Source organism: Capricornis sumatraensis, chromosome X (genome assembly GCF_032405125.1).
Source record: "Capricornis sumatraensis isolate serow.1 chromosome X, serow.2, whole genome shotgun sequence".
In the NCBI taxonomy this organism is placed as follows: domain Eukaryota; kingdom Metazoa; phylum Chordata; class Mammalia; order Artiodactyla; family Bovidae; genus Capricornis; species Capricornis sumatraensis.
Genome location: NC_091092.1, coordinates 118,617,555 through 118,624,908, shown reverse-complemented (window position 1 = coordinate 118,624,908; position 7,354 = coordinate 118,617,555). Strand labels below are relative to the sequence as shown.

At 46.9% G+C, this 7,354-nt stretch overlaps 1 protein-coding gene across 1 annotated transcript; it reads left to right on the top strand.

Moving 5' to 3' along the window:
- Positions 1-575: 575 nt before the first annotated feature.
- On the top strand, positions 576-1,415 carry LOC138071889 (melanoma-associated antigen B4-like). Its single transcript, XM_068963267.1, has one exon. It carries the CDS (start codon positions 576-578, stop codon positions 1,413-1,415), a length of 840 nt encoding a protein of 279 aa, XP_068819368.1.
- The last annotated feature ends 5,939 nt before the right edge of the window (positions 1,416-7,354 follow it).

The following is a 7,354-nucleotide window of genomic DNA, read 5'->3' as shown; positions in this document are numbered from 1 at the left end:
GGGGGTGGGGGGGATAAGAGGGAGTCTTGCCCCAGTTTTCATCATGACTCTGAAATGTGAACTGAAAGGACCTGCCTCCCCAGCCAGCCCCGACAGGGCTCCCTCTAACGCCCAGGCAGGGCTGTCTGGCTGTGCCCCAGCAATCACTCTCACTTCTTACTCAGCAGTCTCAAGGGAGGGGCTCACCAGCAGAAGACGAGACTTGTGGGTCCTAGAGCACTGGCCTCAAGGACCCCTCAGAGGCGGCTTGGGTTCAAGCCAGGGAGGAATCTCCTCACTGAAGTTGCTCACAACATCTGCTTGTCCTTCCTCTAGGGGCCCTCCTTGCCTGCCACCCTGCCCGTATGTGCCTGTGATCCATAACCAGTGTCACCATGCCTCGGAGGCACAAGAACAAGTACTATGTCCGTGTGAAATTCCACCAGGTCCAGGGGGACACTCAGAGACCCCAGGAGGCCCAGACCACTGCTGCTGCAGCCCCCAAAGAGGAGCGCCCCTCCTCCTCTTCGTCTGTCCCTCAGGCTTCTCCCCTGAGCTCCCCTGCTACTGGGGATCACTAGGAGCTTCTGGGAGCCATGGCCCCTAGCTCTCCTGATGCAGGGCCTTCCTGTGCAGGATCTGATGAAGGTGCCCAGGGCCCAGGGGAGGAAAGTGCAGGTGCCTCCCAGGCAGCCCCTGCCACTCAGAGCACTCGCAAAGATCCTCTGACCAGGAAGGCCAGCATGCTGGTGGAGTTCCTGCTGGAGAAGGACACCAAGAAGGAGCCAATCTCGCAGCACACCCTGCTGAAGGTCGTTGGCAGGAAGTATAGGCAGCACTTCCTTGAGATCCTCAGGAGAGCCTCTAAGCACATGGAGCTGGTCTTTGGCCTGAAGCTGACGGTAGTCGGCCGTAGCATGATCATCTACGCTCTCATCTACAAGCTCAACCTCGGCGGCGATGAAGGTCTGAGTGAGGGGGGTGGTCTGCCCAAGTCCGGTTTCCTCATGGTGCTCCTGGGCATTATCTTCAGGAAGAGTAACCACGCCCCCGGGGAGGATGTCTGGGAATTCCTCAGTGTGTTGGGGGTCTATACTGGGAGGAGTCACTGGATCTTTGGGGAGCCCAGAAGGCTCCTCACCAAAGATCTGGTGCAGAAGAAGTACCTGAAGTATCGACAGGTGCCCAATAGCGATCCTCTGCACTACGAGTTCCTGTGGGGCCTGAGAGCTTGTGTTGAGACCAGTAAGATGAAAGTGTTGGAGGTGCTGGCCAAGATCCACGATACTGTCCTGACTTCCTTCCCAGACCTCTATGACGAGGCTCTGAGAGATCAGGCGGAGAGAGCAGGGCTGAGAGGCACGGCCAGGGCTCCAACAATGGCTGAAGCCAGTGCCCCTTCCAGGGCCAAGTCCTACAGCTCCTCCCACATCTAGGGAGGGAGGCCCTGACACTTTCTACCCTTTTGTGTTGGAACAGAGCTGTCAAGCTCCTAAACAGTAGAGAGTAGTAGGGTGGAGGGAACAAAACTTGTATGTTCTTTATAGTTTTATGGAGTAAGGGAGTTTAGGTACAACTCATTTTTAAAAATATATATCTTTTTTCCTTTATCCATAGGAGAAATATCTAGTGAAAGTTGATTTAAAGTAGATTAAGGAGATGAGGGAGGAGTTTAGTATTTTCAAATGTTAATTACTTTTCATAAAGTTTATTGTGCCTCAGAATACAAATGTATTAATCATATAAATCACATTGTTTGCTGTTTTAAAGTTTTGAAAGCCACAGGTTGGGTATATGTAAAACACACTGAACATACTGAATATGTTGTTCACCATCTACACAAGGTGAGATGACAATGGAATAGAATTTTCTCAAAGAGTAGTGAAGCTCCTAGATAGTGCAGGTTAGTAGGGGTCGAGCAAACCAAGTTTAGATCTCTATTTTCTTCCTGATTTAAACTAGTAACTTCTGCATATTATTTATTTCATTTTTCTTGAATATTTTTACTTCTAACAGATTCTTTTTCTTCAGAATATTGACTTGTAATGATATTCCAGTTTTCTTTATTGCTGTTTTAGCATTTTTAAAGTTACAGTTTTGGTAGATGTAAAAGAAATTCATGAACCATCTGTATGTCTTTATGGTCTGGAAGTAGGTAATATGTTGCTGAAAGAGAGTTTCATGGTAATGTGAAACGTGACCACAGATAATATTGAGAAACCAAAAAACAAGCAAATATAAAGGAAAAAGCTTTTAATTTGTAGTTTGCCTTATTTCCTCTAACCCTTTTTTTTTGTAAAATATAATATCTCTTGCCTTAATTTAGCTCATTTAAGAGTATTTATTTCTTTTGTCCTAGTGCACTGCGTAGTCTCTGCTATCTACTGGATAAAAAAACCTCAGATAGGAAGATGGTATTTTGGAGGTGCATAATAATCATAACTTGCATTAAAATAAAGACCAGTGTTTCTTAATCAGCATGACTCTGCTTTATATGTAGTACATGCATTCCAGCATTCATGCAGGACAGGATTTAGCAGACTCCACTTATAGATGGACAACTTGCAATTGTCTCAAGTTCACAAGACTGGTAAAGTGACCTATATCAGACAAGTCCCCTGATGTGCACTAGTTCAGAGTCCTTCCCTTTCTTTGCAAGAGCAAGAACTGAGGAAACCTCTTTTCACCAGTGACATATTTGGTACCGTGACTAGGATTGCTGCCATGGTGAACTCCAGTGGTCTTGCCCAAACTGCTGGCTGGAGACCCCTGACTTTCGCTCTCTCTCTCCCATGAAAACTTGCTTGCTGTCACTCTCTGCTTTGTTCTGTTCCATGACCCACAGGGCAAGATCTGGGTCAGCTCACTGTGTCATGGCTCCCCTCAATTAAGAGCTGCAAGGAGCACGCCCAGGCTGTGCATCCCCAAAGAACGCTTGGGTGGCAGTTGACACTGTCCTTAGGCCTGGTAGACACAGAATTTCCAATGGTGAAGGCGCCCACTGAGGCCAAGACTTTTCTCCTCTCATCTTTGTCATTTCCTCTATGGCTCTATCCACTCTGATGTGAGAAGTTTAACCGAGAAGACTGCATGATGTTCAAATTAAGACCGAATAAATAATCAGGGACTTGATTGGGTGAGTTTCTTCCCTGTAAGTCCTCGAGTCCAATTCCCTCCCTAAACATTCTTAATCCGAGTGTGTTTCCAGGACCAGAACGGCATTAGGGGCCAAAACTGGGGGACTCTGCATCCTTCTCTAGATTTTTGGCCTACCTCACCACTCCCTGACCTTACACTGTGGAAGATTCCCTCCCTTCTTGGGGGTCTCAAGCAGATTTTATCAATCCCAGGGCAGAGGCAGTAAGCGAGCACCTTTCTCAGCAGGCTTAGGACTCTCTGCCTAGGAGACAGTCCACTTGTCCCAAGATCCACAATCAGGAACTTCAACCTCCCCCACTTCATAGCTCTACACCTTCCCTCATATCCTTGATTTCTCTTCTATCCTGCTCTCCAGACTTCTCAGACTGTCCTTGATCCTTGAGCCTCCTTGTTGGTTAGGTGTTGCTTCTTTCATTCTTAATGTGGTTAGTCGCTAAGTCATGTCCAACCCTTTGTGGCCCCTTGGACTGAAGCCCACCTGGATCCTCTGTCCACAGGATTTCCCAGGCAACAATATTTGAGTGGATTACCATTTCCTTCTTTAGTGTGCCTTCCCAATCCTGTGATTGAACCCACATCTCCTGCATTGCGGGTGGATTCTTAGCAAGGAGCCACTTCAGGAGTCCAAAGAGGAGCCCTCTCCAAGATCACAACGAGAATACCGTGAGGGGAACTTTTGCCCAGTATTGTTGTCACTGCCTTGTGGTACTCCAGTCCTACCTTTCAGCTCTGTGTCTTTTTCTTTTACTTCAGTGATAATGGTAAACTCTTTAGTTGGCTCAGAACCTAGGTCTCATCCCTCCCGCTCTGAAGATTTTAGGCCCTTGGATGCTGGTCATTCTTCCTCCCACTGGCTTCTGTTCCTTTTCAAGACTAACCCAAGGGGCCTCCTCAGGCTCACCAATCAGGTAGATTTCAGGTGCTCACAGGCAACCCACTGTTGACACTGGGAATGCACCAGAACAAATAACTCCCATTGGTCCCTGTCTTGTGACATCCTAACTGAAAAATGGGAGGCAAGGGCGGAAGTCCCATGCATCCAAATGTTCATGATCCTATTCCAAAATCCATGTCTAAAGAACTCTTTTTAACTCCTGTGAAAGCACTCACACCCCTTTCAAAGTGCCTCCTTCTCCACCAGGAGACCGATGTTTTCTATGATCAGCTTATTAGTCCACTTTCCCAAGAACCACAACCAGGAACTGCTACCTCCCAGTTCTGAGCGGGGCGGGGGGAGGGGCAGTCTGCCAGACCATCCTCCTCTAATGTACCATCTAGGCAGCTGGAGACCTAAGACTCCCGAAAGTCAACTCATATATTTTGCCTTTGGCATACTCAGTGATAGAGGTAGGGTTGAGGAGGCAAAAAGGATTCAGGGACAACAGCAAAAAGCATCATTACACAAAGTGACAGCTCAAACCCCTCCACTACCTTAGGGTTACTCTCCCTTAACAAAGCCAACAGCAGGGACAGAATCCAGGAAGCCTGGATCAGAGCCACTGTCTTGTGCAGAAAGGATGGATCTTCGTACAGCCAGGAGGGTGACTGGAAGGTCGAATGCTCCCTGTTTGGGAAAAGTCCACCAGTACCCTACCCGACAGATGTACAAATGAGAGGGCCTCCAGAAGCATGACCACAGTCTCTCCAGTCCTATAGGAGACTCGAGGCTGCCAAACCAAGCAGGCCAAGGGAACCGAAGACTGATGAAGCCTGGGAACCTCTGTGGCTCCCAAAGGATACCTGGTCATTTCCCCAGAGGAGCCTCAGGTAACCCTTGATGTGGCAGGGAAGACAGTTATTTTATATGGGGGCAGCTACCTGGTGCTGATTTGCCTTGGCCCTTGGCCCTCCAATCCTCCGTGATGATGAGGATGGAAGGAAGGTCCCAGACCAAGTGACCTGCCCCTCCCCTCAAGTCCTTGCTAGGAAAGTTTACCTTTGATCATCAGTTTCTGATCATGTATGACCACCCCCTCCTCTTGTTGGGAAGAAATTTGCTCACTAAATTCCAGGCAAGAGTCCAGGCTGGAGACCCTCATGGAGAAGACACCCAGCAAGAGAAACGATTGCTCTTAGCTGGGGGAGCCTGCCTCCATATTACAGGGACAGAATAGCATAGGATACAGGTAGCTGTCCCAAGTGACTCGGTGGAAAAGTGTGAATCTGCAGTGTGGGAGACAAAGGTTCAATCCCTGGGTGTGGAACATCCCCTGGAGGAGGAAATGGCTACCCATTCCAGGATTCCTGCCTGGAGAATCCCACGGATAGAGAGCCTGGAGTGCTGAAGTTCATGGGCTTGCAGAGTCAGACATGAATGAGGGCCTGAGCACAGACAGACAGAGAGACGGGTAGCTGCAGAAGTTTAGTAGGGGCCTAGAGATAGAGAAACCTAGGGACCTTTGGGAGACCAGTATAAGTTACTGATCGCTCAAGAAATGTATCAGAAAGTCGTGAAAGGTAGCAGGCTTGCTTAAATATAAAGCTGTAAATGAAACATGACAGATGCTCCAGTCCCATATGTAAAAGAGGAATGTCACCAACTTTCTACTGATTTGAAGAACCATTATGATAATGCGAGCTTGACCTCATAGGGTCAGACACTCTCCTGCCCCAAACGAAGTGGGAGTGAGTTATGTAAGCCTGACCTCTATTCAAAGAAGGCAGTCTTTCCCCCTCGTTCACTTTCCTTTGATTATAAAATGCAGCCCACTTAATCCTCAGGGCAGAGCTCCATTACCTGCCTGCTTGCATTTCTTACAAGCGTCCTATATTAATCCATCTATTTCTTGTCTAACACTTTGCCTTTCTGAATTCCTTCTGTGCTGAGACACAAAGAACCTAAGCCTCAGTAAGTCTAGGCACTAGGTGAGAGATTCTAATTAAAAGACCATGCTTCAGGTCCCAAACAGGATTTTGGCTGGATTCAAGTCCCGGCCAGGTGGGTTTCAGTCCCAGCCATGTGGGCTCAAGTCCCAGCCTGAGGTAAATATTTTCAAACAGAGGAGGTCTCCATGCCACCCTGTCCAAATTTTTCAACTTTGGCCTATTAAACTGGTTCACAGTGCTAGAACTAAAGTCACTTTCTTCTGCATTTCTGTGCACCTAGTCTCCCAGTATCTTTCCCTTTGTGTGTACAAATCCAGACACTGTATGCCACAAATGCCTCCACTTTGTGTGCTTATAAAATTCAAACTGATGGTGCCTGCAGGGTTGGGATGGAAAAAAAAATGGTCTAAAAATTATCTGGCTACCTTTAGAAAGGGGGCTTCCCTGGTGGCTCAGAGAGTAAAGAATCTACCTGCAATGAAGGACACCCAGGTTTGATCCCTGGGTTGGGAAGGGCCCCTGGAGAAGGGAAAGGCAACCCATTCTAGTATTCTTGCCTCAGAAATCCTATGAACAGTGGTGCCTGGCCTGCTACAGTCAATGTTGTTGCAAAGAATCAGACAGGACTCAACAACAAGCTCCTAACACCTCTTCTCCTTCACCACTTCTTCTTGTGTTTCTCCCATTTTCTCACATTTCGGGAGAGGTCTTGTTGATGGCTGACAGAAGGGAATCCTTCCTGCCCTACAGCTTCTAAAGTTTTTCCACTTTGTAAAGGATCTAGATTCCACATTTTCCTTATTTTACAGATGAAGAATTTGCATCTGGTTCCATGACTGTGGAGAAAGGACACACAAACTACCTCTTTGTTATTGTAATAACTCTGATTTATGGATTTGAAAAAAAATTTAAATTCTTACATATCAGCCCTTCCCCAGTCTTCTCATGATCTTTATAGTAAAATATAAATCACCTTTCACTGTCTGAGATGTTACTGTTGAATGAAAAGATGTCTGTGTTACTAAGAATGTCGCAAACATTGCTGGCAAATGCCAACAGCGAAAGATGACTTAACCACAAAGATCACCAGCAGTTTCAACTATCCCCTGTATTTCTTTTGTTGCTGAAGTTAGTATGCTCCCCTTTCAGCAGATATGGTGTCTATCCTTTTTAGACTTTTCCACTTCTTGTAACTCAGAGATTATCTCTTGCCTCTCTTTCTGTGTTTACATAAGCATTTCCTCATATCCTATTGTCTTTGTACAGCTCTGCATTTTATTTTAAATCACTGCCTCTATCAGAAGCATATTCTAATCAGGTGACTTAGTCAACTGCAATGGGCTTAGGAAGCCTGTCCTATAAGGAGAGAAAAGCTGGACACTAGCAACCG